General features: G+C 48.2%; 1 protein-coding gene and 1 long non-coding RNA gene across 3 annotated transcripts; one reads left to right on the top strand and one right to left on the bottom strand.

Moving 5' to 3' along the window:
* Positions 1-1,280: 1,280 nt before the first annotated feature.
* Positions 1,281-9,147, bottom strand: LOC144994189 (uncharacterized). The gene is made up of 5 exons (XR_013657615.1): positions 9,010-9,147; positions 8,516-8,599; positions 7,675-7,741; positions 6,653-6,732; positions 1,281-1,438 (listed from the first exon to the last, which is right to left on the bottom strand). It is a non-coding gene; the product is annotated as an uncharacterized LOC144994189 (long non-coding RNA).
* A 4,664-nt stretch (positions 9,148-13,811) lies between these two features.
* Positions 13,812-24,970, top strand: gps1 (G protein pathway suppressor 1). 2 transcript variants are annotated; one of them, XM_004071905.5, is made up of 14 exons: positions 13,812-13,990; positions 14,954-15,046; positions 15,534-15,715; positions 15,809-15,973; positions 19,766-19,901; positions 20,117-20,194; positions 20,273-20,333; positions 21,276-21,361; positions 22,108-22,202; positions 22,264-22,369; positions 23,400-23,480; positions 23,572-23,709; positions 23,780-23,914; positions 24,674-24,970. In XM_004071905.5, the coding sequence occupies exons 1-14, from the start codon at positions 13,958-13,960 to the stop codon at positions 24,746-24,748; spliced, it is 1,464 nt and encodes a 487-aa protein (XP_004071953.1). In that variant the 5' UTR covers positions 13,812-13,957; the 3' UTR covers positions 24,749-24,970. The 2 variants fall into 2 exon arrangements, with proteins under 2 accessions (XP_004071953.1, XP_011476993.1); XM_011478691.4 differs by having other exon boundaries at positions 22,093-22,202.
* The last annotated feature ends 2,542 nt before the right edge of the window (positions 24,971-27,512 follow it).

Below are 27,512 nucleotides of genomic sequence, written 5' to 3'. Positions count from 1 at the left end.
TCATACTTGGTGATGGTAGCTATGGTTGTAGCCACAGCTGCCCTGGGGCAGACTGACAGAGGCGTGGCTGCCAGTTCCCGCCTCTGACCATCACCAGGACATTCATGCACATGCACACACCAGTGGAGCCACGCTGGAGGCAAGGAGGGTGGAGTGTCTGGCCCAAGGACACAACGACGGTTGGCTGGGGGGAGTGGGGATCGAACTGCTGACCCTTTGATCATTGGATGACCTGCTCAACCACCTGAGCCACTGCCGCCCAAGGCCACATCATGCTCGGGTGAAAATGACCCGGCGATAGAGCTGTAGGGTTAACATCCATCCATCTCTACACATAACCACTTCTTCAGGATTCTGAACCTCGGCTTTGATTGTTGATGTCTTTCCTTAGTGTCCAGTCGGTCTTTCTTACTTCTAGTTGGCTTTTCTCTCTGTTTATTTCTCTGCATGTTTCCCTGTTGTAGTAACATTTTTTACTTATTTGACTTATAAAGTTCATAATTACCAAGATTTTACCACACTAAGGCCACATCTGAATGAAACCCCTACATTTAGACCTTCAAACGGAGAGTTGTGGAAAAGGTGTCTTCGAATTCGGACAGTACTCCACCTCCATGACGTCATCAATAGTCGCGGACCTGCTAGCGCTCCGAAATACATAACCTCGGTTTTATACCTTTAAAAAAGGAATTGCTAGTACTTATATTTAAGTGTAAACCTCTGTGCTTCAGAGCACACACACTTGAAGAAATGGGCTTCTCCTCAGCGTCACAGATGTAAAGCCTCCGTCACGGTCACCTGTCCAGGTGCTCCTGGTTTTTGGGTTGTTGGGGCCTACAGAGGGTTGTAGAGCGGAGGGGGCTGCACCTTACGAGGACCACTGGTGTGTCTGGCAGTTGTCCTGAGGCTCGGATGGCCTCCTCATGATAATGGAAAGTACAATGTGAACGTGCTGCAGGTTTATTGTGAAGTATTTGTAAGGACAGTGTAAGCTGCACACACTTGTGACATTCGGGGCGGCGGCCTTCACTTCAGTCTTTACCAAGATGCCAGTACAGGCTCCTTACTGACTGAGAGCAAATGCGTAGGATTTCCTCACAAACTCCACTCTTTGTGTTTCCTCATTTCTATCAGTCCGTTCAGGTTTGAGCATTCTCTCACCTGCAGACAGCCTGTTTTTACCCAAAAGGTGACCTGAAATCCTTCACCGGCTGATCCTGCTGTTCCAAAGGTCCACACTCCGTCCATTCAGAAATGCAACACACAACTGGAGAACTTTTTTTTGCAGTAAGACAGGCACATTTATTAGACACATGATATTGTCACAACAGCATATTGCACAGTGGAGATGTATATTTAGAGATCCCACGCAGAATCCATGAGCAGATCTTTGTGGCTGTCCAGCCGTCTCTCACCACTGCTGGATGTACTCCAGTGACTGAAAACATGATGTCGACATAATTAACCTGTTCCCTTTATAACCCTGAATATCACTGTTTTCTGGTGACGGAATAACAAAAACCTTATAGCAGATAAAAAGATTATTGTTGGCTGTCAAACATCAGCTGAGATGTTAGATTTATTAGGGAGTAATGATTTTTTTTTTTTTTTTTTTTTTTTTTTTTTTTTTTTTAACTTGTCCTGTCCAACAGCTAGGCAAACAGATGATAGCTGAGGGCCTCTTGTGTTGGACATATTTTATTCTAACAAGAGGGGTTATTCATCTTCAGACAAACCAAAGGTATGTCTGAATAAACCCCTTTTGTAATTGAGGCCAAACTTTATTAATTTCAATCATGTTTGAAAATCTTTGGTGTTGGACCGGACGGAAAAGGAAAGAGGGGAACAAGAGAGAGGGACGTTAGAGAGAGGGGGGGGTAGGAGGGTGATAATAGGAGGGGAAGGGGGGTAAGACCATGAAGCAGCATAGAGCAGACAGGTTTACTGGTTGTTTATCGTTACGGTACGGTTCAAATGTAGTACAAAAAGGGCGGGGCCTGTTCACACACACTCAAATATTATCAACACACCTGCTAGCCGCAGAAATGTCCACATGTCAACATGCACACAAAACAGATAGTGTTCACGAACGCATACCTATGCCTTTAAACCAACTAGTGTGAAATCTTTCATTCATTCAATCATGCAAACTATTAGTGCAAAGGTGAGCTAACACCTGTGCTCAGGTGAGTGTTTATGTTCTTCTAAAATGGATGGTGGAATGTGAAAAGAAGGAGGAGGAGCGCCCAGCCACCCCCACACCCATACCCCCGCCGCAGCAGCAGCGGCAGCCGGAATTCCCCCAGCGCCACACGTGAACAGGCAGGGAACAACCGCCCCCCGGGCGACCAAGACCGCCACCCAGGCCAGGGCCAGCAGGACCGCCGCGAGGCCCCCAGAGCCAGAGAGCAGGGAGGCGCAGAGGGAAAGAGAGCGCCGCCCCAGCCCAGCCAGGAAAGCAGCCCCCCGCCGCGCCGGAAGAGCCCAACGCAGGGCCCCACCGGAGAGGGACGCCCACAGCCCCAGACGAGCACCCCACCACCACCCAGGAGCTCCGGGCATCCCCCCGCCCCGACCCCAGGTACGAGCCAGGACCCCCCAAGGGAGACCCGCCCCGCACTCCAGGCAGCCACCCACCCGGCCCACGGTTGGTCCAGGTAGGAGCAAGGCAGGGGCCCGCCGCCCCCGCCCAGGAGGGGGGAACCCCGGGGAAAAAAGGGCGGCCCATAAGGGATGTTATAAATATGGCCCGACCAGGCTCGGCCATGTTGGAAGTTTGGCGGGGCCCAGCGCCCAGGGGCAAGGACCAGGACCCACCCCCCAGGGACACGAACACCCCCGGCCCAGGTGTAATATGAACCCCCCCACCGCGCGGAGAGAGCACCGCCGGGCCCAGGGAGCCGGCACCCAAGGGACACGGCCGCCATCGCCAAGAGGCCCGCACCCCCCACCAGGGACGGGGTAGGGGACAGATGGACCCAGGTCCCACCTTCCTTGTAAAATGTGTGTGCGTGTATGGGTGTTTGAGAGGGTGTTTGTGTGCATGTGTGTGTGTTTATGTTTGAATGTATATATTGAAGGGGGAGGGGTGTGTGTACTAAGGGGGGTGCAGTTAAAATTGGCGAGTAGGGCACTAAGGGGACATCTCCTGATTACTCACAGTGATGTCCCCTCACCCTCCACACCAAGGGGCCCTAAATGTCTAAGGTGCGGTTAAAATTGGCGGGTAGGGTGCCAGGAGGACATCTGCTGCTTGCTTGCAGTGATGTCCAAGCACCCCCCCTACCAAGGACCCTACGTGTCTAAGGTGCAAATAAAACCGAAAGAGGGGGGGCCCACTCCATACGGCAACCATAGGAGGGGGGCCACTCCCAAGTAGCCCCCCCCCAAGGCGCATCGCAGGCTAAACCCCCCACCCCCTCACCCTAATATGAGGTTATATAAGGAAGGGGGTAAGTTGGGGACAGCTGGTAGACTGTCCCCCGGTGGTCAAACAGCCGTCCCCCAGCCCACCCCCAGCAAAGGGGCCAGGGCCACCCAGCCCAGGGGCCCACCCCCGGAGGCGCCGACACCCCAGGCCCGGCACCACCCACCCCACACAGAGAGAGAGGAGCCAGAAAGCGTCGCCCCCCCCCGGAGCAAGCCCAGGCCCCCACCCCCAGACGCCGGCCCTAGAAGAGCTCTGGTCAGGCCTCGACGGGACCGAGGAGGCCAACCGGCCGAGGCAACCACTGATTGCCTCAGCGGAGACCCCGACCCGCTAGCCCCCCCGACCCGTACTAATAATGGGCCCCCCCTCCCCCCCAGAACGCCCCCCCACAGGACAGGGCCGACAAGCCCCCCACCCCACCCCACCCCAGACCCCGCAGCCGAAGCGGGTGACACCCAGAGCGACCGGGGGCCCCGAGAGGGTTGTCCCGTCCCGTCCCAGAGCCAGGGAAGGGCCGATCCCAGCCCCAGGTGCAGATGGGCAGCCCATCCGGCGCCGCTGGGCCCCCCCCACCCGAGCAGGGCCCCCCGCCAACCCCCCCCAGCACAGGCAAAGGGACCACCCCCCCAAGCCAAGCCAGACCACCACCCCACCCCCCCACCACGCACCCCCACACCCAAGCCCAGAGGACCACGCAGCGCCCCAGCCCGCCCCACCCAGGCACCGGACCCGACCCCCCGACCAACGGAGCCCCCCACCGCCCCCGCCAGGCACCGGAAGCCCCGACCCCCACCCCAAACCACGGCAGAAGGGCAAGGAGCAGCGACGACCAGGCCCTCCACCCCCTAAGTCATGGAGTCAACCACAGGAGACCAGAGAGACTGAATTCTTTCAAAGTTACTTGAGCTTTGGGCTGACATTTTTTCCAAGCTGATATGATCAAACAGCAGATTTCTGTGTTGACTTATGTTTATATTTTTCTTGTTTTTCCAATTTATTAAAATAGTTTTTTTGGCTGTAATGATTATTTTTAACAAAGATTTGATTCACATCATAATTTGTGGTTTCTGATCTGATTCATAGTCCATATCAATTCATTGGATCTGGATCTCTGAACCTAAACTGGATCCAGATCTTCTGTTCTAAATTGGATCCAGATCCTCTGACCTAAAGTGGATCCAGATCCTCTGACCTAAAGTGGATCCAGATCTTCTGTCCTAAAGTGGATCCAGATCTTCTGTCCTAAAGTGGATCCAGATCTTCTGCCCTAAAGTGGATCCAGATCCTCTGTCCTAAAGTGGATCCAGATCTTCTGTCCTAAAGTGGATCCAGATCTTCTGTCCTAAAGTGGATCCAGATCCTCTGTCCTAAAGTGGATCCAGATCTTCTGTCCTAAAGTGGATCCAGATCTTCTGTCCTAAAGTGGATCCAGATCCTCTGCCCTAAAGTGGATCCAGATCCTCTGACCTAAAGTGGATCCAGATCTTCTGCCCTAAAGTGGATCCAGATCCTCTGCCCTAAAGTGGATCCAGATCTTCTGTCCTAAAGTGGATCCAGATCTTCTGCCCTAAAGTGGATCCAGATCCTTTGTTCTAAAGTGGATCCAGATCCTCTGTCCTAAAGTGGATCCAGATCCTCTGACCTAAAGTGGATCCAGATCCTCTGACCTAAAGTGGATCCAGATCCTCTTAACCTAAAGTGGATCCAGATCCTCTGCCCTAAAGTGGATCCAGATCCTCTGACCTAAAGTGGATCCAGATCCTCTGACCTAAAGTGGATCCAGATCCTCTGACCTAAAGTGGATCCAGATCCTCTGTCCTAAAGTGGATCCAGATCCTCTTCATCCAAACTTCCAGACAGAAATTCCTGCTCCTGAACAGTTTTCCAGATTCTTGGATTTCTTCCAGATCATCAAGTTAATGAAATCTGTGTCCAAACCAACAAGTAAACTAGAATGAATGTCAAATCCATTCACATGTTAGTTTCCTAAAGTTCACCACTGTTGTTTTTCCACAACCAAAGAATCCAAAGGGAACATTCTTAGAACATTCTAGACACTGGATGGTCACATGACTTTATTCACAGTCTGTCCACACATTGGACTGGAATGATGGACTGATCCGTGTTCATGACATCACATGTGTGTTGTCTGCTGTGATTGGTCGGTTTTACCTTAGAGTCAAATAAACCCACAGTACATCAATCCAAGTTCAATTTTCGTGGATTTGGTTCATTTTGAAACGATTTTTAATGGTTTAGGTTGATTGATTAACAACTTGCCTCAGACAAATGGATCTGGTTAGATCGCAGAAATAGAAATGGATTCATTGATTAATCATTACACCCTAACCACAAAAATCAGTGAGCCCCTGTCATCGCTTTCTGCTGCCTTGACAGATGTTCTCTTTACATTTTGGACATTTAAATGCTCTAAAAGATTTACCTACGGATGTTTTCTTTTTTTAAGAATACCGTGTTCCCACATTTATTCGTGTTTCATTATTCGCGGTTTCATGTATTTGCATGTTTTTTTTCAGTCGTGTGACTCCTCCGGTTCCTCATCCAATGGTCATACAAGACCATTGGATGGGGAGGAGAGATGAAGAGCACGCTGGCCCATCAGCTGCCTCGCTGGCTGCCACAGAATATTTCACAATTGCTGTTATCAAAGTTTGGGTCCCTGCCCGGAGAAATGACATCAGCTGACTCGGCCTTTCAGGATCCCGTCACATGACTTTTCTAACGCGTACACAGCAGACATTTCACGTTCAAACGACGTTATTGATCCGCGAATCACTAAAGAATTGCATATAAACAGCACAATAGTCACACAGGGTTCATGTTCTACGTTGGTTTACGTGTTCTTTGTGTGTTTTTTTGTACTTCAGTGGTTTTAACGTGGTTCATTCATGATACACCTGTGATGGTTCACGTAAAGAACCATAACTTTTCTCCGTTTTTCCACATAGATTCAGTTATATTCAATATTCCATCTGTGCAATATGCATCAAATGTGAGAAACAGCCTTATAACTCCTACATAACTCCACTTCTGTCATGTCTGTCTGTGTTGTACTATAGTGTACTATAGTGTACAAATGCAATGTTTCATTTAATCCATCTCTTAAAGTACTGTGATTGTACTCATATAGATATGTTCAACATAATATGTTTGAGGCATGAGAAACATAAATGTGAGAGTTCTTCTTCTGCTGACGCTCACCGAGAATCTGTTGGAGAGCTTTGCCCGCTGACTGCTGGCCGTCTTCACCGTGACGTGACCGCGGTCCTCAGGTCGTTCAGCTGAAAAGCAAATAGAAAAACATGTTTTTTGTGTTGTTTTACACACACTGTTGTTGTGGGTTTGCATCTTCAAAGCAAATGTTGTATCTGCAGTTTTCTCTGCATCCGTCCAGCTTCCTCTCCTCTTTCCCATCACTTCATTCTGACTCTTCCTCTTCAAAGAGGAACCAGAAGTCTTCTGCCTCCTCTCCTGAACTCTTCCAGATCCACAGGAAGGATGTCAGGACCAACTGTCTCTCCACTCTTCATCCTCTTCTTCCTCACGGATCTTTGCTTCTTCCTGCTCCACATCCTGCTCTGATCTCCCAGCATGCTCCTCCTTCATCCGTTCTTCGTTTTCCATCACAGTCATGGAGCCTCTCAGCCTTTTCCACTGATTTAATCTCAGTGGCGTTTTGGGAATTCTCCGTTTGGCGTTTATTGTTGCTGACATCTGAGACACACAATGACCAACAGACTGCAGGGTGGCTCTCAAAACCATGTGACAACCTAAGCCAATCAGATTGTGGTAGCTTTTTAAACTAGACTACATGCTTGAAACACCTGAGAAAAAAGAGAATCTTATTTAATATTTGATGCCATAAACATGACACACCAAGAAAAACCCCCAAAAAGGCTGGGACCGTCTAAATGACATCCCTGCGGTTTGTGTCGTGTGTCTGAATCTTTTATGCGTTTGCAGAAGCTGCTGGATCCGTCTGTCCGTTATCACGTTACTCTGAGTGAGTCTGTTTTTTTAAACCGCTAACCCAGAGCTGATGCTCGCTGAAAACATGAGCATATGTACATGAGGTGAAAGAGTGTTTTTGGTTACAACCGTAGGACGAACCTTTAAGCAGTTCAACTAGACTTGATTGTATTTATTTGTGACGTGTGTCCAATCAGATGTAAAGTTAGTCTGCTGTCCTTTCAGCTTAAGTTTCTGCTTTTCAGGTCGTGTACCTGGATCCTTTGGCGTCGTGGTGAATTCGGCCGCCGTCTTGGTGGTTTCAGGAGTTTTCTCCTGCAGCTGTAAAAACAAGACGAGTTCAAATCAGGGAAAAGCCAGAAACTCTTGATCCCCTCAAGTCTTCAGGCTGAAGTAATAATCCATCTGATGAAAAAATAAAGACCATCATAACTCTTGACTGATACATGAAGACCATAAAACTTTTACATTTAATATTGCTAGTTGAAAAAAGGTTGTAAACAGACTAACAGTAGTCAAAACTAGAATCACCCTGAGATGCGTTTCTTCCAGGCAGGGCCTCAGTGTGGGCATGGGGGCGCCGGGCTACAGGGGGCGCCAAACCCAAGCTATTTGGTGATGTCAGAGCTGTTTGTGCGCTCATAAATGATAGGATCAGTCAGAGAAGAACATCCTAACGGCCCCGCCGCTCCTCCTTCACTCAGTCTTGTTGCACAGAGATCGCTCTCTTCTGGAAGAGGATGACCTCTGACCCTAAACTTATGAGGGAGGAAGAACGGACTCCTGAAGTACACCACGGTACAGGCTGTTGGAGGAAAAACTCTCTGTTGATAAATGTTTTATAAAGCATCAGAATCGTTTCTGACGGTTTTTGATGAGGAAGGATCGGTGGAGGGCTTTTCAGCTGTGGGGGGTTTGATCTCTGGTCTCTGGTCCTTAAACCCGGAGAATATGAAGGGAATCCCGTATTTATCTGACACGTCAACCAGGCAAGTGTCTCAGCTCCAGTGTGCTTAGAAAAGTTTGTAAGCGTACATGAAGAAGGACAAGCCTCGTCTTCATCAATCATTGAAAGAGGAGGACTGCAGTGTTTACCAGCCGTAGCCGTCGGTCTCTGGCCATCCGCCGCTCTAAAGCGTTCTGACACCGGCGAGCTTCCCAGTGAGCCGCTGACATCCTCTGGAAGACAGGAAAGCATCAACGGTCGCCATAGAGACGAAAAAGACTCTTCAAGTCTTTGCATATTTCTAAAAAAAAAAATTGTGAATTCTACTATTAAATAAACATTTAAACTAAGTCAAAATTAGGTTTTTTAACAACATTGCCACCGATCGGCTGAGCTCCATGTTCAGTTCTGTGTAACTTTACACATTAAAGTGGTTCATGTGGGGTTTTGAAAGCAGCTTTTGTTTTCTGCAGCTTCTTTGTGTCCAATTCCTGGAAAATGATGTTTGTTCTTTGGAAGTTGGAGTCTTCATCAGCAGAAACTGAAGACCTCAACGGCCAGCAGGATCCTAAACACACTCTGCTCAGAATATTCAAATAGAGGCTTAAGACAGCGTGAACACTCACAGAGGAGGATTACTCACATGACGAGCTCCTAGCAGGGCCGACAGCAGCACTCTTGTCTGAATGAAGGCCTCAGATCTCTGACTGTGTTACCACAGGTTTCCAGTAACATAATGCTCTGCTGGGCTGCTCTGTTGGAGAGCAGTAAGCAGAGAAGAGCAGTTTGCTTGTAGTTGTTCACACAGACTCTAGAGTGAGCAAATCTACAGCCTCTTCATTCTGAGTGAGGTGCAGAAACTGGAAGAAGAGCCTAAAGGGCCGGCCTGTTGTCATGTTGGACCAGCTGAACCTCTGTGGGGATCTGGACTCCTCTGCAGGGTTTGGGCCGTGTGCTGGAATAAAGCTCAGCTCAACTTTCTGTAGAAAGCTTTAAAACGCTGAAACAAGAAACCGTATGAATAGTTAAACATTCAGAAGCTGTTCACTAAAAACACAAAACAACCTTAAAACCACACCGAGGATGAGTGAAAGGTCATGCTGGGTCAAACGCTGAGCCGGACCAACGCCGTCAAGCGTCCGGCAAACGTCCAGAGGTAAAACCGTCACAGCTGTGAGGCAACAAGAACTCTGAAGGTTCTGTTGGACCTCGGTGCTGCCAGGGGGGCATTTACCGACCCACAGGACTGTCTGTGTGTGTTTGATGTGTGTCTGCTGCTCACAGGCATCTGAAGTTCACACACAACCTGCCTGCTTTAGCACACACACACGCACACACACACGCACAACCTGCCTGCTTTAGCAGACACACACACACGCACACACGCACACACACACAACCTGCCTGCTTTAGCACGCACGCACGCACACACACACACACACACACACACACAACCTGCCTGCTTTAGCATGCACACACGCAAAAACACACAAACACAACCTGCCTGCTTTAGCATGCACGCACACACACGCACACACACAACCTGCCTGCTTTAGCATGCACACACACACACACGAACACACACACACACACAACCTGCCTGCTTTAGCATGCACGCACGCACACACACACACACACACAACCTGCCTGCTTTAGCATGCACGCACGCACACACACACACACACAACCTGCCTGCTTTAGCATGCACACATGCACAAACACACACACACACACATAACCTGCCTGCTTTAGCACGCACGCACGCACGCACACACACACACAACCTGCCTGCTTTAGCATGCACGCACACACACGCACACACACAACCTGCCTGCTTTAGCATGCACACACACACACACACACCCACACACACACACACAACCTGCCTGCTTTAGCATGCACACACACGAACACACACACACACACACAACCTGCCTGGTTTAGCACACACACGCACACACACACACACACAACCTGCCTGCTTTAGCATGCACACACACACCTGCATGCGCACACAACCTGCCTGCTTTAGCACACACAAACACGCACACACAACCTGCCTGCTTTAGCATGCATGCACGCACACACACACAAACACACACACACAACCTGCCTGCTTTAGCATGCACACACACACCTGCATGCGCACACAACCTGCCTGCTTTAGCATCCACACACACACACACAACCTGCCTGCTTTAGCACACACACGCACACACACACACACAACCTGCCTGCTTTAGCATGCACGCACGCACGCACACACACACACACACAACCTGCCTGCTTTAGCATGCATGCACACACACACACACAACCTGCCTGCTTTAGCATGCACACACACACCTGCATGCGCACACGACCTGCCTGCTTTAGCACACACACACACATGCACACACACACGCACAACCTGCCTGCTTTAGCAGACACACACACACGCACACACCCACACGCACAACCTGCCTGCTTTAGCATGCACACACACACCTGCATGCGCACACAACCTGCCTGCTTTAGCACACACACACACACGCACACACACACACGCACAACCTGCCTGCTTTAGCAAACACACACACACGCACACACACACAACCTGCCTGCTTTAGCACACACACGCACACACAACCTGCCTGCTTTAGCATGCACGCACGCACACACACACACACACACAACCTGCCTGCTTTAGCATGCACACACGCACAAACACACAAACACAACCTGCCTGCTTTAGCATGCACGCACACACACGCACACACACAACCTGCCTGCTTTAGCATGCACACACACACACACACACAAACACACCCACACACACAACCTGCCTGCTTTAGCATGCACACACACACACGAACACACACCCACACACACACAACCTGCCTGCTTTAGCATGCACGCACGCACGCACACACACACAAACACACACACACAACCTGCCTGCTTTAGCATGCATGCACGCACACACACACAAACACACACACACACACAACCTGCCTGCTTTAGCATGCACACACACACCTGCATGCGCACACAACCTGCCTGCTTTAGCATGCACGCACGCACGCACACACACACAAACACACACACACAACCTGCCTGCTTTAGCATGCACGCACGCACACACACACAAACACACACACACAACCTGCCTGCTTTAGCATGCACGCACGCACACACACACAAACACACACACACAACCTGCCTGCTTTAGCATGCACGCACGCACACACACACATAACCTGCCTGCTTTAGCAGACACACACACGCACACACACACACGCACAACCTGCCTGCTTTAGCACACACACACACGCACACACAACCTGCCTGCTTTAGCATGCACACACGCACAAACACACAAACACAACCTGCCTGCTTTAGCATGCACGCACACACACGCACACCCACCCCCACAACCTGCCTGCTTTAGCATGCACACACACACACAAACACACACACACACACAACCTGCCTGCTTTAGCATGCACACACACCTGCATGCGCACACAACCTGCCTGCTTTAGCACACACACACACACGCACACACACACACGCACAACCTGCCTGCTTTAGCACACACACACACGCACACACAACCTGCCTGCTTTAGCATGCACGCACACACACGCACACACACCCCCACAACCTGCCTGCTTTAGCATGCACACACACACACAAACACACACACACACACAACCTGCCTGCTTTAGCATGCACACACACACCTGCATGCGCACACAACCTGCCTGCTTTAGCATGCACGCACGCACGCACGCACACACACACAAACATACACACACAACCTGCCTGCTTTAGCATGCATGCACGCACACACACACAAACACACACACACAACCTGCCTGCTTTAGCATGCACACACACACCTGCATGCGCACACAACTTGCCTGCTTTAGCATGCACGCACGCACGCACACACACACAAACACACACACACAACCTGCCTGCTTTAGCATGCACACACACACACACACACAAACACACACACACAACATGCCTGCTTTAACATGCACGCACGCACACACACATAACCTGCCTGCTTTAGCAGACACACACACGCTCACACACACACAGCTGTTAAACAGGCTGACATGCACACACCTGAGCGTGCACAATCCCCCCCGGTGTCAGGGCAGAAAAAAAGCTATGACTGGAATGGAAACTTCAGTTCAGTCTCTGTGAGGAAGGAGGGAAATCTACAAACTGGAAACTGGATCAGCTGTTCTGACAGAGTATCAGGGCCACCATGAAAAGAAAAAAAGACGTTTACGAGAATAAAGCTGTACATTTATGAGGACAAGGTTTATAATTTCAAAGGGATAAGCTGTGTTATTTTTAAAAATATAGTCGGTTGTGTAAGCCTCCATCAACATGTCATGCTGACTAAATCCATCAATGCAGCCATTTTTATCACAGGAATCCATGTCCCATAATGCCTTTGGGCCTCTGCAACGCCGTAAACAGCTCGCCATCCGGGAATGATGCGCTCACTTCTCTGACACTGAAACACCATATTGGTTGTTTTTTGTTGTTGTTTATATTTTCTTTGTAAAGGTAAGACTTTAATATCTTAAATTCTCAGTTTGTAATTTATAAAATTTTAACTTTATTATTGGAAGATATTGACTCTTTTTCATATTTCTACGAGTTTTTTTTCGTAAATGTACATATTTGCTTTTATTTTCATTTTTGTGGGGGTCCAATACTCTGCTGTATACCGTAGGACAAAACGGCGTGAACAGCACACCTGCTTTGTTTTTCAGCACAGGTGATCATCTGATGAGAGCATTTCCTCCCTTCACACCTCTCAGCTTTCACTCACACCTTCCTCCTCTCCTTCCAGCAACAGGCGTCCATTTTGCACGGGCCATTGTTGTGGCCAGTCTGAGGCACACCTGTGAGGTGGGAGGGATTATGTCAGCAGAGAAGTGCTTCCTATTACAGATTTAGTCTCATTTATGAACAATGTTGGAGAAAAAGGTTTCGTGTGTGTGTGCAGAAAATGTTTCAGATATTTTAGTTCAACTTGTGATAATGGGGGGGGGGGGGGGGGACCAAATTGTTGTGTTGTTTAAATGTTGTTGTTTGTATTGTGATGATTCACAAGTGCACACACACTTGTCCTGAATAGATAATAAAGCAACATTAGTCAAAACTTCCTTAAACACACTGTAAATGTGCTCATTTTTGGTGTCAAATCTGACTTTTTACTACAGGAGCCCAAAGGAAACTGCCCCCCTCTGCAACCTGCCCCCAGTGGACGTTGCTGGAACTAGTCGTGGGTTTTGTTTTTCTCTTAGGGCCATGTTTGTTACGTATTTTGAAGTCACCCGCGCGCTGGCAGGTTTCTTTAGGGGTTTTATTTACAGTCTTTCTTCCGTTTGCGCCAGCATGTTATCCCACTCCGGAACAACAGGGGGCGAAACTGCGCTTCGCCGCTCGAACCGGAAGCAGAGCGTAGAGGAAGCGGAAACAGCCGGAAGTGGAGGACGCTGGAAACAGCATATTTACACTTATTTGTTTTCCTGGACAGCAGTTACATTTCTTCGAGTGCATCAACAGTAGCCGTCAGAATGCCGCTGCCCGTGCAAGTCTTCAACTTCCAGGTAGGTTAAGACTCGAACCGATTTTTATTCTCGACCCGCAAACAGTGCGGGAAACCCGGTGAACGTGCAGAACCAGCATGATGAAAAACAGCTTCAGTTCGCGCTTCTCACGAATGGTTTTGTCTCGTTTTTGTTTGCGGTCCACTTTCACGCATCTGCACAGCGCGAACGCAACAGCTTAGTGTCCGTATAAGTCGTTCCTGCTCCAGAGGCCGGTCCGGGTCCGGGTCCGGGTCCGGGTCGGCCTGGTATCTATTTTTAAGTCCACTTTACTATGTTTGAATCCTATCTGGCTTTGCCTCCATGAGTTTGCTACATGCCGGAGGGCCCGGACTTAGCCTTCATCCTGCTAACGCAAACCTATCACATCATCGCAAACCCGATCCGTTCTGGGCCGTGCCGGTCTGAAGCTTGACTGTTTCTATCTGCACATCAGTGTGAAGACCTGTCTGTCTGGGGAGTTTCCTTCCCTTATAAATTGTCAAATTGATGTCCGTGTTATTTGAATCATCAAATAAAATATTTGTGACAGAAAAGTGAGATCAAAGGCGTCTGGAAAAACAAACAAAACATGAAAAAAAATCCGTCAAATTCAATTTATACCAATAAATGTCAATGATGACAAATGTTTCAGTTCTAGGCAGTTACCTTCAGAAATGATGGCGTGCTACTAAACAAACTGAATTCTGGGGGTTTCCTGCTCTAACTCTTCATTTCTTCTTCTTTTAAAGGAAAATGGTCTTTGTGGTGTTTTTAACATTTTTCTGATGGATCAGGAGCTGAAAAATGCTGCTTGACCAAAGTTGTATTTGTGACATAGAAGCAGGTCACAGTCTCCAAGCTCCGCCCCTTTCTGATCATCCACTGTCAGACAAATGGATCTGTGTGGATTCCACCTGTGAGGATCTCACCCGTGTGGATCTCACCCGTGTGGATCTCACCCCTATGTCTGTTTCTCCTCAGGGATCTGTGGAACCCATGCAGATTGATGCAGATCCTCAAGAAGACCAGCAAAATGCTCAAGATATCAACTACATAGTGGAGAACCCGACTCTGGTACTGGTACTGTTCTGACCCGGTGCTCCTGTTCTGTAGCAGCAGCTCTGGTGGAAATGTTCTGTCCAAACAAAAGAACTGATGAGACGATAGGATTGTTGAAATCGTTTGCTGTAACAACTGAGAAACTTACAAAAGAGACAAATCAAAGTTTTATGGTTCATTTATTTGGAATTATATTAGTAACTATGATTAGAATCATATCATGTAATCATATTAGTGGGTTTTGGTTTCATTGGACAATAACCGTGTCTGATGTTTGTGAGGCTGCTGACTGCTGTGAAGCCACAACTTCTACCTAATCGGACTCAGACTGTCAGGTGGAGCTTTTATTTCTTAAAGGGGGGGTTGTTTCCAGCCACAGCCTACATGCTGAGGCTGCTGGAGACTTGAACGCTGCCTTTGCTGCAGGGAGCAGATGTGAGAAGCGTCCGTGTTCTAACCCTCATACGTGTTCAGACTCTGACAGACATGCGTCTCCCTGCAGGATCTGGAGCAGCATGCGACCAGCTACAGTGGATTAATGCGAATCGAGAGGCTGCAGTTCATCGCTGAGCACTGTCCCCAGCTCAGAGTGGAGGCCCTGAAGATGGCGCTCACCTTCGTGCAGAGGACCTTTAACGTTGATGCTTATGAGGAGATCCATCGCAAACTGACGGAGGCCACACGGTACCTGAGAACATTCCAGATGCAGCAGCTTTCAGCTGTCCTCCTGCTGCAGCTCTGCACTCCCTCCTGATCTTGTGTTGTGTCCGTCATCAGGGATCTGCAGGACGTACCCGACACGGTGCCGGATGGCGGAGCGGCTCCTCCTCCGCTGGACTCTGCCTGGGCAGAATCTACCAGGAAAAAGGCTCTGCTGAAGCTGGAAAAGCTGGACACGGACCTGAAGAACTACAAAGGCAACTCCATTAAAGAAAGCATCAGGTGTGTCAGCCACACCTGCTGTCCAGGCACACAGAACACACACCGGCCTTTAGAAAGCGGGTCAGGACGTGGCTCTTGACCCGCTTCCTGGCTGCTGTCATCGTCAGTGGAGGCGGTCAGAAAGTGGCTTGATGGGGGTTTCAGAAATGATGGCAGACGCCACAGGAGGAGTGTTGTGACGATAGAGTCACATGTTTCTATTCTTAGTGGCTGGTCGCTTTAAATGTCCTTTTTTCTACTTGTGCTCCATGGATGTGGAGGCGTGTCTGACAGCTGCTGCGTACGTCTGATGCATGTTCCACGTCATTCATGACCCATGCGTGATAAACGCCGGTCATGAGTGTTTCTTTGGTGCGTCGATGAGCTCAGACGTCTGTCGGGGGTTTCAGATGACGGGTTCTTCACGTGAATTCAGTTTGGAGCTGTTCAGAATCTTTGGTCAGTTGAGAATTTCAGTTTACACGTATTTCATGGAGTTTATACGCCATTATTACGTCATTATTATGTCACGATTTATGTGAGATGTGTCTCTCCACGACCGCTCAGTGTTTGTCTAACAGACTTGTCATCCGTGAACATCGATGTGTAACTTTTATATCACGTGTTTGTCGCACATATCACGTTATTTTATGTCATTGATGCATGAATCACTAATGAATTGCACAGAAACAGCACAGTAGTCACATGATTGGCGTGTTGTATGACAGGCATGTAAACTGGCCGATCTGTCACGTCTCCAGCAGTCAGTACTGTGTGGGGTCACCCGGCTGGGTTCGGGGAGCGCAGATGCGGCGCTGAGCCTTTCTCTGTGGACCCCCCCCCGCTCCAACTCCAGTCTCTTTGGGGAGCCCCCCCCCCACTGTTTCATAAAAAAAAAAACTTCGTGACCGGCGTGGCACAGCGGGAGCTGGCTGTGTCCCTGACTGTGGCGCTGACCGTGGTGCTGATGAGATTTCTGCTCAGTGCTGTGAATGTCAAAGTGAAGAAATTCAATGAAGTTCACGTTTACGTGTTCTTTGCGTGCTTTAGTCGTAGTTCTGGGGTTTTAGCACGCAGGGCTCCAGACTAACTTTTTTCACTAGGAGCACTGTGGCCCCCGACTGAAAATTTTAGGGGCACAACCAGAAATTTTAGAGGCGCATACCGTAAATCAACATACTAACCAAATCTACCAATTTCCACTGTATTACTAATAAATACTTTAATAATAGATGCAGAAATTACAATGTGCTGTTTCAAATGCAGTGTCACATTTTATTCTGCACTTTTGAAGATGCAACAACAAGGTAAACTGACAGCACCATCACTGTCATGACAGTACAGATAGTAAAGAAAATACCATACATTCAGAATAAAAAAAGTGCTTAGTAACAAAGGGATTACCGTAGTAACCTTTTGGTCATTTCACAGTTACAAACAATACTTAAATGTATGTAAACATTAGGGGCACTGGCCAATTACATTCCACTAGAACATGTAGGTCTAAACAACTTGAGCCTTTACTCACCCCCCCTTAGAGCAGATCCTCCTGTGTTCCTCTAGGAGGCTCAGAAGGCCAGCCCTTGGAATTTGGCCTCCTAGACCTTTTATCCTGACTGGACCATGTTTGTACAGCTTCCCTGGCATCAACTCTTGTTTTATTCAGTCTTCTACATCTGCTGTTTTCTCATTTAAACCCTGGTCACAGGTTATTGTAGAGCAGCCGGTCAAACACTCCTATATTTTCACACTGAATTCAAACTGTGGTTTGTAAAAGAACGGGCGCTGTTCACTGGAGATATTGAGATCAGAGAAATGCTCAAAAACAGATGGAAATGTATGTTGGTGACACCAAATATGTGCAGCCAACATGCACAATAAGTGTGTTTGAGATCACCCAGGTGGACGCAACCCTGCACAGATCACCTGGTGTGTGACGTAAATTTTTGTTTTTGCTCCAACATCACCTGTCAATCATCACAAAAATATCACAAGAAAGGGGCGGAGCAAGGCCCAACCTGAGCGAACGCAGCTGGAAATTTAGTCCTGCACTGAGTGAAAGCTGCCCTGATGACTACAAAACAATGCATTATGGGACATGTGTCCTGATGGGTTTTTGTAGTTCAGTGATCAATTAAAATAATTTATAATACAAATTGATTAAAAAAGGTTACATACATTACAAAACATTAAAATAATTATAAACTATATAATAACACAGATCATACTGAGGGGGAGAGGCAGATTAAAACTAAATTGAATGTTAAGGACAACTCCAACTTCCTGTTCTCCTTCAGTCTCGCTGCAGACCCCCTCCCCCCGGCCTGGTCTCCCCAACGATCAAGGCGATGCGCTGGCTCATCTTAAATACCTCTATCGTTGCATTTTCCCCACGTATTTCAGTGCGTCTAAGACTACATGTTGTTGCTCGCACGTGTTTAATGCGTGCCTCACCGTAACCGTAACCCCCCTCCGGGTCTGTGCGGTCCAGAGAAAAGTTCAGCACGGACTGCATGTATGTAGAAAACTACGAGCGAATACACATGTTCTAAAAAGGAAAGTAAGGAACTCCTAAATGTGGTCCGGGGAGGGGGCTGCCAGGTGTCCTGCCTTAAATGTTCTCCTGCTTTCAAGCCCGGTCATTGTCCCGCCCCCAAGAGTCATTTACCCCACTGTGATTGGTTGGTTCGTCAGCTCCGCGCACAACACTGAAAAAGTGTCATTCATACAAACTGGCGGGCCGCATTAACATTAAATATTCATATTAAGGCGGGGGCCGCAAAATATAATCTTGGGGGCCGCAAATAGCCCGCGAGTTTGAGACCCCTGCTGTAGACTCTGGTACACTAGCCGCAGGTCGGAAGAATGAATCAATAGTTCGCTTGCTCATAGCTCAGACGCACATATCAGGTTGTGATGATATTTGTCTCCGTTTCCTTCCCACAGATGTTTACACACGCTCAATTATCTCTAGGCCCCTCCCCCTCCACGCATTTAGCCACTTACAGTGGCCATTCCCTGTTTTTCTCACACGCAGTGGCCGCCTCACAGACAGGTATCACACAATGAGCTCAATGTGCTCGCGTCTCATGAGTATGTGTGAGTGTGTGTGTGTTTGCGTGTGCGCTCGCGTCCCATTGATGATTTCATTGATCATTGACGTGCCACTTCCATGTTTAATGTATAAAAAATACGGAGGGTGGGGGAGACAAATTTACTGGTAGCACATGTGCGACTGGATGTAAATTTCAGACGCACTCTCTCAAATTTTGGTCTCAAAATGCGACCATTTGGTCGCAGTCTGGAGTCCTGACAAGGTTCATTCATCTACATCTGTGAAAAGTTTACATAAAGACCACAACTTTTCTCACTTTTCTCAGACCAATTTTCATCCGTGCAATATGATTATACTTGGCGGCTGTGACGCGGCCCTAAGCATGCTGGGTAGATCTTATGCTACACACGCATGACGTAGGTTTAAGGACCTGCGTACATGAACACGCCAAACACGGGTTGTGAAAAGCGCGTCTACCACATGTGCTTATTAAATTCTCCTCCATGATCAGGATTTACACGGTTGGCACTGCCGAGATTCAAAAGGGACGCCATCCGTACATCCTTACCAAATCCCGGTGCCTGATTGGTCAGGTTGTGTTCAATGGCCGTACGGTTTGTACGAAAACGGTCATTCAAACGTGCACGGATGAACAGTTTTGAAGCCGGAAACACGCATTCACCTGTGTTTACGTAGACTTTTCTTTGGAAGTGGTCACTTGAACGCACGTTTACTCTGTGCATCTTTTCTCACTCCAGGAGGGGCCACGATGATCTGGGGGATCATTATCTGGACTGCGGGGACCTCAGCAATGCTCTGAAATGCTACTCCCGGGCCAGAGATTATTGCACCAGTGCTAAGCACGTCATCAACATGTGCCTAAACGTCATAAAGGTACCGGCGGACCAAAGCACTCCAGTTCTCAAGGCAGTCTGTGGGATGCCTTGGCTAATCTTTGGGCTTTGCTTCAGCCCATAATCTGTGTTAGGAATCAGTTTGGAAAAGCTACGGTGGCCCTGAAGTTCAAATCACTCAATCCAAAAACATCAGAGACCACAATGACAGCTGTGCTTTGAATCATTTTGGCTCTTTTCTCTTGTGCCTCTCAGGTGAGTGTTTACCTTCAGAACTGGTCACACGTGCTGAGCTACGTGAACAAGGCGGAGTCCACCCCAGAGATCGCAGAGGTAGATCCAGACACCTGTCGCCACACGCCGGTTGTTCTCCTGCTTTTCTCTGAAACGCTGCTGCTTCCTTTACTGCAGCAACGAGGAGAACGAGACGGTCAGAACCAAGCCGTCCTCACCAAGTTAAAGTGTGCAGCAGGTATGGCGCTCCGACACTCGCACGCCATGTGTCACTTTACTGACAGGACATGGACCGAGCCTCACCTCTGAGAACGTTTGGTCCTAGATGAAACGGGAATCCTGTCAAATGGACTTTACTGCTAAGAGTCGTGTTCCCTCCAAAAGCGCTTTGTGCGGCGGGCACGCCGGTTTCAGTGTGAAGTGAATGTACAGATGCCATCAGAGGTCGTGCGGCGCGGTGGTTCAGTGGGAGGCGTTCTGGACGCTGCAGCACAAATCCTGACCAAGTGAGTTCAAAGATCTGAACTTTGACAAAGGATCTGTGCGGCGACAACCTATCAAGGTCTCAGCTTTGGCCCAATGGATGCTGATGACGCGACCACTGGGCGGAGCCTAAAACCAACACGGTTCTCAGGAACTTTTTTTCTTATTTGTATTGAGATCTAATTTAGATTTGACTAATGCGGGACAGGAAGTCATCAAACAGGCTCACAGGGAGGTGGAAGTCGTGTTGAAAGCGTCCGTCATTCAGACGCCGCTCCATGTTGATCGGGCTAAAAACACGTGGTGTTAGCTCCTCCCACACGCTTATTTAACACGGTTTTGGGCCGGCGTGGAGCAGCGGTTTCGCCCAGACGGAGGCAGAGGCTTTGGATTACAGCATGAATGGCGTTCATCGTGTTATTTCATAGCTTTGATCCATCTCTGCACAGAGAGGAAGCAGACAGTCGTGACCCCCCCCACATTTGACCCCAAATAGAACCAAAATGATTCCATCCGTTCTGAACCTTGTCTTCCACAAAACGATCCAGAGGGATTCAGTGATGGAGCTCTGAAACGACTGACAGACGTCTTCCGCCAGCACCAAAGGAAGTGCAGGATGTCCACCAAAATGGATCACATGGCTCCGCCTCCGTCATGTGACGGCGGACTTCTTTCTAACACGCATCCCTTGTTTCAGGACTGGCTGAGTTGGCCTCGCGGAAATACAAGCCGGCGGCCAAATGCTTCCTCCAGGCGTCCTTCGACCACTGCGACTGTCCAGAGGTCAGTCTGACACGCCAGCCCAAGCGGGGCTCCGCCCCTGGCGCACATTCATCCATACCCAGATTCAGAAGCCGCTTTTAGAAGTAAAACAAGATGTTAGCATGAAGTGTTGGCTGTCATGGAAACGGACAAATCCTTCTGAACGGTTCCAACGTTCAAAAAGAGAAATGAATGAATCTGTTGATGTGTTCACGTCTGCATCGCTTTCCAGCAGTTGGACAGAAAATCTCTGACATTCCTCCATATGTTGATGCTCTAAAGGCTGAACTGCATCGACCTCTCTCTACTAGAGTAGACTTCTTCTAGTTTTTACATGCTTTTCATTTGTTGGGGGATTTTTAGAACCAGACACCTTCAGCTGCTGGACAGAGTTTATGCCTGCTGGATGAATGAACTATATATGAATGGAAATGCATATTAATGAGCATGAGTGAATACGGTAAACATGCAGGATGATGGCTGCAGGCTCACTTCCATCAACCTTTGGCAGGTTGATGTTAAAAGAAATGAAACAGAGTTTTAGAGATAAGTAATAAACGCAGAGAAAAGACCATCAAATTTGAACAGATAAGTCATCTTTAAAGTCTGCCTGAGACTGCAGAGATGTTGCTCTCAGTTCAAGTTACTGCCGGATATCATGAACCCTGCATTGACCCTGTTGACCTCCATGCAGCAGTCAGGTCACACACAGCCATGAAGCCTCCATCCTTTTTTAACGGGGTGCATTGAAGTTTGTGTTTCTGCAGCTGCTGTCGCCCAGCAACGTTGCCGTGTACGGCGGCCTGTGCGCCTTGGCCACCTTCGACCGGCAGGAGCTGCAGAGGAACGTCATCTCCAGCAGGTAACCGCCTGCTTCAGAAGCCCGGAGGACAGTATTTGGGTGTAATCCATCTTTTCTTCAGCTCATTTAAGTTATTCCTGGAGTTGGAACCTCAGATTCGGGACATCATTTTCAAGTTCTATGAATCCAAATATGCTTCCTGTCTGAAGTTGCTGGATGACATGAAGGTTGGTCTTTTCACACATCCCGCCTCCCCTCACGGCGCTCTGATTGATCACACCCATTGATTCATGGGTAACAGTGAGGGAGGGCTACTGCATCAGGCCAGACTTCATCTGTTAGTAGAAGACGCGTTAAAGTCGAGTCGTGACATCTGACTTGGAATCGTATTTCTAATGGTTAAAGGCCTGTTTCCTGCTTTTCTTAAGCCTTTCAGAGTAAACTATATTAGATATAGTAATGAGTTAGTGTAGTAGTGCACTATATGTGATCAAATGATCACCACACTAAAGAACCATATTTTATGAAATATGACTTTTTTTCAGCTCATTTTTCTAGCCCAAAGTAAGACGACTCGGTCTCTGAGGCTCCGCCTTTCACTCCTTGTGGGTACCGCCCATTTCATGACATAATCCTAAAGGCGGCCTCAGCAGCGTTTCTGAGTTTCTCCCACAAAAACAAACCTCTGAACTTTTGCAGAAATGGATATTCATATTGTTCATATAAATAAAAGCGTTTTGCCGCTAGCTCCACAGAGAAAGTGGGCGTGTCTGTTAGTCTGGGGGCGGGGCTGGCAGCACAGACTCTTCCTGGAAGGGGTGGCTCCTCACTTTGTGATATCACAATGTGAGGACCTACTCGTTTGGGTGGATTGGGGGGGGGTTGCTTCTCAGAGCAGGTTTTTGGAGGAATAATCAGAAATGGATCAAAATCCAGCTTCGGGTCGTTTTCAGTGAGGAATGAACTTTAGAAAACCCTTTGAAGCTCTAAAAGTGGATCAGTCTTGATAGAGGCCCTTCAGTGGTGCCTCAGTCTGCCGTTTCCTCGCCGTCTTCTCTAATTCCTGCGCCGTTTTCGGGTTTCTGCCCTAAATTGAGTAGCGTTTCTGACTTATTCTCTGTTTCAAGAGGACGTCAGGCATCAATAAGTCGTCACTGTCAGAAGAATCATCCCGTTTCAAATGAAGTCGTTGTCTTCTCATAAACATTGGACAGTTCTGAACACAAGATAAACGCGTGTCATGACTGCTATTCCCAGGATAACCTGCTGTTGGACATGTACCTGGCCCCCCACATCAAGATCCTCTACAGTCAGATCAGGAACAGAGCTCTGATTCAGGTGAGGCCCGCCTTCCCTCCAGCTGCTGCAGGTTTGATGCTTGGTCCCGTCACAGACAGAGAGGAACAGCGTCTGCTGTCTTTGTGTCCAGTACTTCAGCCCGTACGTGTCTGCAGACATGACCAAGATGGCGCAGGCCTTCAACACCACCGTGGCGGCTCTGGAGGACGAGCTCACCCAGCTCATCCTGGAGGGTCTGGTCAACGCTCGCATCGACTCTCACAGCAAGGTGAAGCTGATCCGAGCTCGCGCAGCGTTTGACTGAACACTCCCAGGTGCTCACTGCTCCGTCCTGACAGATCCTGTATGCCAGAGACGTGGACCAGCGGAGCACCACCTTTGAGAAGTCCCTCCACATGGGCAAAGAGTTTCAGAGACGGGCCAAGGCCATGATTCTGCGTGCTGCGGTGCTGAGGAACCAGATCCATGTCAAGGTAGACGCCAGAGAACCCCCACTCTACCCCTCACTCACGCTGGCGGGGGGACGGCGCTTTGCAGAATGAGACGCTCCACATCTTTAGATTAATATATGAATATCAATCAACTATTATTATTTTATAAGGGATTAAATGCATAATTGATTTATATCAAACAACCGACTGCAGAATTTATGAATGTATTCAAAACTATGTGGTGGTAACATTTTTCATTTAAAATGCAGCTTGCTTTAAAAAGAGAAAAGAGCTTCAGACCCAAACCCCCATCAGAGCATAACATGCATCATGTGATTAACATGTAGTCCTAATGTTCATGCATGTAATCAAACGTAGAGCTGGGATCAGAAAACAGCAGAAAGGGTTCAGAGATGAATGTTGCTGCTAGAGAAGCAGATTCAACCACATCACAGCCCAGCTGCAGAATTTCACATGAACCTTTGAGTCACTCCATGTTTCTCCATCATCAACATGTCAATGATATAAAATATACGTTTGAAGCATTTGTGATGAGATGTTAAAGGTGTTGGCTACAGTGGGGCATAAAAAGTATTCAGTCAGCCACCAACTGTTCCAAAGATGACAGAGGTCATCATAGGTGAACCTCAACTATCAGACAAATGAGGAAAAATATCCTCTGATTGTATTTAATAGAATTTATCTGTAAATGATGGTGGAAAATAAATATTGGAGACATTTTGCTTTTGTTGATGAGCATAAAACGTGAGTTGAATGTTCATGTTGCCTCTTCTCTCTCAGTCCCCCCCCCGGGAGGGAAGCCAGGGGGAGTTGACTCCAGCCAACAGCCAAACCAGGATGAGCACCAACATGTGAGGAAGGACGCCGGATCCCTGCGGTCACCACACCTCACCGCAAAGATGTCTGACCCCAGGAGACTGCTCAAGTTTGGTGTTTGTTGGTTAGATTGTCATGTGACGCGGTGCAGAGATCAGACCCTTCACAATAAAAGCTGAGCATGAGCTGCAGATGTGCTGCTGCTGTTCAAACTCTTGTCCACTGAGGTTTCAAAATAAAACTACAACTGCTGCACACCAACTGCTGTTTAATTTGAATATTCAAGACATTTACAGAATTAAATGCATCCGCTCTTATGTTGTAAACTTTTATTTTGAATGAATATCTTGTTGGAGGCCCCCACAGTTTACGACAGAACAGTCATGGCCAAAAGTTTAGAGAATTTATATTAAATATTAGTTTCTACTTTTAGAACTTAGTTTCAGATGTGCGATGAGCTGCATAGCATTACAAAAACTTCACGTGTGTCAAAGGCTTTTATCCACGATCACATGACATTAATGCAGAGAGTCGGTGTTTGCAGAGCTGGCCCTTCTTTTTCAGGACCTCTGCAGTCCAACGGGGCACACTGTCAATCAACTTCTTTCAAATTTTGTTTGTTCAGCCGCCTCTTGAGGATTGACCACAAGTTCTCATTGGGATTCAGATCTGGGGAGTTTCCAGGCCATGGACCCAAAATGTCAACGTTTTGGTCCCCGAGTCACTTAGTCCTCACTTTAGCCTTAAGGCCCGGCTGCTCCACGGTTCTGGAAGATGCATTGTTGGTCACCAAAGTGCTGGATTGTTGGAGGAAGGTGCTGTTGGAGGGTGTTTGTACCGTTCTGGATTCATGGCTGCGTTTTGGGGGAAAGTTGTAAGAGGGCCCTCTCCCTTGGATGAGAAGCAACCCCACCCATGAATGGTCTCAGGATGCTTTACTGTTGCGAGACACAGGACTGATGGTGGCGCTCACCTTTTCGGCTCCGGACAATCCCAAACAATCAGAAAGAGGCATCATGGGAGAATCTGACTCTGCCCCGGTCCTCATCAGTCCATCCGCTGTACTTTCTGCAGAAGATCAATCTGGTCCTGATGTTTTTTTGGAGAGAAGTGGCTTCTTTGCTGCCCTTCTTGACACCAGGCCATCTTCCAAAAGCCTCACTGTGATGCAGATGCGTCACACCTGCCGGCTGCTGTTCCTGAGCAGCTCTGCTCTGGTGGACCTCCCATCCAGAATCCTCTTTAGGGGACCATCCTGGAGCTTGCTGGACTTTCTTGGACGCCCTGAAGCATCTTAAGAAGAATTGAACTTCTTTCCTTAAGCTTCTTGATGATCCTATCAATTTCTGACTTAGGTGCAATCTTAGTTGCTACAATATCATCACCTGTGAAGCCATTTTTATGCAACGCAATGTAGGCTGCACGTCTTTCTTTGCAGGTCACCATGGTTACCAATGGAAGAACAATGCTTTCAAGTATCTCCCTCCTTTCAACATGTCAAGTCTGCCATTGTAACCCCATCAGCCCGACATAACGATCTCCAGCCTGGTGCTCGTCAACGTTCTCACCTGAGTTAACGAGACGAGGCCTTAAATGATCAGCAGCTCCTGTAACCCTTGTTCTATCCTAGGCACTTAAACATTGGGAGGTGGGTCATCTAGACCCACTAGACAGTGCTCTGAACCTTTTTTCTTCAATGATTTGTGATCTTCACTGGTGTCCATGGATTACATGAAATCTTTCCACCTTTATCCACCTTTGTCATGGTAGGGAGAACACGTCAATGGAAGGGGGGGGGGGGGGGGGTCATAGAATAGCATAGGGGTTAATTCCAGCATTAAAACGCAGTGGAAGGTTTTCTGGATTAAGCTCATTTTCATGGCAAAGAAGGATTATGTAATTAATCTGATCACTCTTCATAACATTCTGGAGTTTATGCAGATGCTGTTTTAAAAACTTGATTAACTTTTCCAATTTCCATGAGGGGGGGATCTCAGCTTGGGGCCCTCCATGTTAGGACAGGCTGTGTTTTTCATGAGCTGAATATTTAGACACATCTGAAGTCCAGAGTTGTGTAACAGGATGGGTGGAGATGACGTTCACTTATCACATCACTTTAGGGATTGGAATTTAGAAAATAAACTCCACATTCTAGGAGATAAAGCAGGACTCCTCTCAGTGTGCAATCAGTCACGTTACAGTTTATTCAGGGGTCGCTGCATGATGCATCTTACTCTGCAGCAGGAGCCGCTCCGGCTCACAGTGAGACCTGTCCAAGAGCCTGAAGGCCGAAGGCGGCGAACGTTTCAGTGAATCCTCAGTGAAACTTCTTCCTCCGCCTTCAGGCCGTTTGAACAAGTCTTGCAGGACAAACCGAGCGTTTCCAAATAACCAGCAACCCAAACAAGAGAGACTGCAAGTTAGATGAGAGTTTAGAAGAAGGGAAAGTCAATGACAGAAGGTGACGTGTTAGGAGGGGCGGGTGGGGTCACGATGGTCCAGGTACAGCAGCCCACGCGGCGGTTCAGCAGCATACGACCATCTGCTGCACACGACTCTACAGAGTAATGCAATCCACGGGTCTGAGCCAGTAAACAATCCAAATGTCAATGCCAATGCCATTGTCCAGAAAGAGAAAACAACAGATCCATCATCAGGGAGGGGGTGGGGGCAGGAAATGATGTCAAACTGCTGTTAGAGGACAAGCCAATCAGGAACAGGAACACAGCTAGAATAGACGGGGCTAAAGGTCAAAGGGGAAAGGCTAATAAAACCGGGAGACCATTGTTTAGAATAAGAGAGA

Source organism: Oryzias latipes, chromosome 8 (assembly GCF_053564925.1).
Source record: "Oryzias latipes strain Hd-rR chromosome 8, Olatipes_Hd-rR_3.1".
Classification (NCBI taxonomy): domain Eukaryota; kingdom Metazoa; phylum Chordata; class Actinopteri; order Beloniformes; family Adrianichthyidae; genus Oryzias; species Oryzias latipes.
This window is presented reverse-complemented; position numbering and strand designations above follow the sequence as displayed.